Here is a 1,990-nt window from a genome sequence, read left to right as displayed (position 1 = left end):
GATATATAACAAATAAATATTATTATTTTAGGTTAGTATTTAGTTAATAATATTTTGCATATATATTTATAGAAATTTATATAAAAAAATATATAATTTATATTTATATTTATCAAAATTTGTACACATAAATTAATATAATTTGTATTTATATTTACTAAAATTTATATATATAAATTAATACAATTTATATTTATATTTTTAAAAATTTATATACATAAATTAATAATAGTCAAAATTACTAAAAACAGCTGGCTCCCTATCATTTTTGATTAATTAATTGGTTAATGAAATGTGTAATAGGTGGTTATGAAGAATGCTACAAAGTTGTGCTCAACAAAGCCTATTGTGACTGTAAACGGAAAGTTCCCAGGTCCCACCATATATGCTAGGGAAGATGACACTGTTCTTGTTAAGGTGGTCAACCATGTCAAATACAATCTTACCATCCATTGGTAAGTACTAATTAGTGTTATAGTGTTTTTTTTTTATCATTCTAAATAATATCCTTCTTTTTTCTACTACTTTTTTATTATTTAACAAGGATTAAATAAGATTTTGATTTTGATAAAATATGTAATTATTGATTTCGTATTTTTTGTGGTTTTGATCTTAAATCTCTTTTTTAGTTAATAAAATTTATTTTGTTAAGAAAAAGTACATATATATTACTAATGACTTTCAACAAAATCACTGTTAATTTTGAATATTTTATTTTACTTTGGAATTTTTTTAATGGAGTTTTGGATGTTCTTGTATTATGTGGATTTTAATGTTCATTTAAATATTAATATGAGTTAAAAATAAAATTTTAAAAAATAACTATTAACTGATATTGAAATAAAATTTTTAAAAAATAACTGTTAACTGACATTGATTTGATAAACAGTTAGTTCTTTAGTTGTACTCTTTTGTTAAATGTTGAAGGGACTTATTGATATAAAAAGTTATGGCAATATTTAACATACTAGTTAGTATTTAAGGAAACAAACTAACATTAGAAACAAAAATTAAAAAAAAGAGTGAATACCCCGTCGTCCGGCCCCGACAATTACCTCGAAAGGACGAGATCCCAAGAAAAAAAAAAACACTTAATTCGGCCTCTGATATTTTTTTTTTGGGACTGATTAGTCCCTATGCCAAAAAAATAACATTAATTTTTTTTTTGGCACAGAAATCTCGTTGTCCTTTCGAAGTAATTATCAGAGATCGGATTAGATTTTTTTTTTTGTCAAGGATCTCGTTGTCTTTCGAGATAATTGTCAGAGACTATTTTAGGTTTTTCTTTAAAAAAAAAAAGACAAAATTAAAAGTAAAAAAAATTGATAAATGAAAATTGGACAGGCATGGGGTGAAACAACTGAGAACAGGTTGGGCTGATGGGCCAGCATACATCACTCAATGCCCAATTGAACCGGGCCAAGCCTATGTTTATAAGTTCACACTCACAGGCCAGAGAGGCACACTATGGTGGCATGCACATATCCTATGGCTTAGGGCCACTGTTCATGGTGCCCTTGTTATCTTGCCCAAGCTTGGAGTTCCTTACCCATTTCCCAAACCTAATAGGGAACAAGTTATCATATTGAGTAAGTTTAATAACAGACTAAGGGACATTTGTTGTCTTTAAAGTTTGTTAAAAATTTTTAAAGTATTTTTAAGTTTTATTTTATTTTAATTTTTTTTAAAAAATTTTATTTGTATCAAATATACGTCTAACAGCTAATTTTTTAAAAAATTTAAAATTAATTCAACAACAATTTCATAAGAACAACCTTTAATACAAGTGAATAAGGCATAGTTGTTATACATTATTGCTGGATTAGTCCTAAATTTTTTAAAAATTTAGTTGTCAGGGGTATATTTGATATAAATTAAAAATTTTAAGAACAAAATTGAAATAAAATAAAATTTAGAGATATTTTAAAATTTTTGACAAATTTTAAAGATAAAAAATATACTTTATCCTTTTGAATATTTTATAAGGTTT

At 25.1% G+C, this 1,990-nt stretch overlaps 1 protein-coding gene across 2 annotated transcripts in view; it reads left to right on the top strand.

The window, feature by feature from the left end:
* Nucleotides 1-1,990, top strand: part of LOC107608935 (laccase-4) — a 7,775-nt gene that overhangs the window by 1,344 nt on the left and 4,441 nt on the right. For both annotated transcript variants that reach the window (XM_016310826.2, XM_016310753.2), the window contains exons 2-3: nt 304-455; nt 1,345-1,589. In XM_016310826.2, the coding sequence (XP_016166312.1) occupies nt 304-455; nt 1,345-1,589 (397 nt within the window). The remainder of the gene's footprint in view (nt 1-303; nt 456-1,344; nt 1,590-1,990) is intronic.

This window comes from Arachis ipaensis, chromosome B01 (assembly GCF_000816755.2).
Source record: "Arachis ipaensis cultivar K30076 chromosome B01, Araip1.1, whole genome shotgun sequence".
Taxonomy (NCBI): domain Eukaryota; kingdom Viridiplantae; phylum Streptophyta; class Magnoliopsida; order Fabales; family Fabaceae; genus Arachis; species Arachis ipaensis.
The sequence above is the reverse complement of the archived record's forward strand: the minus strand, read 5'-3'. Positions and strand labels throughout refer to the sequence as shown.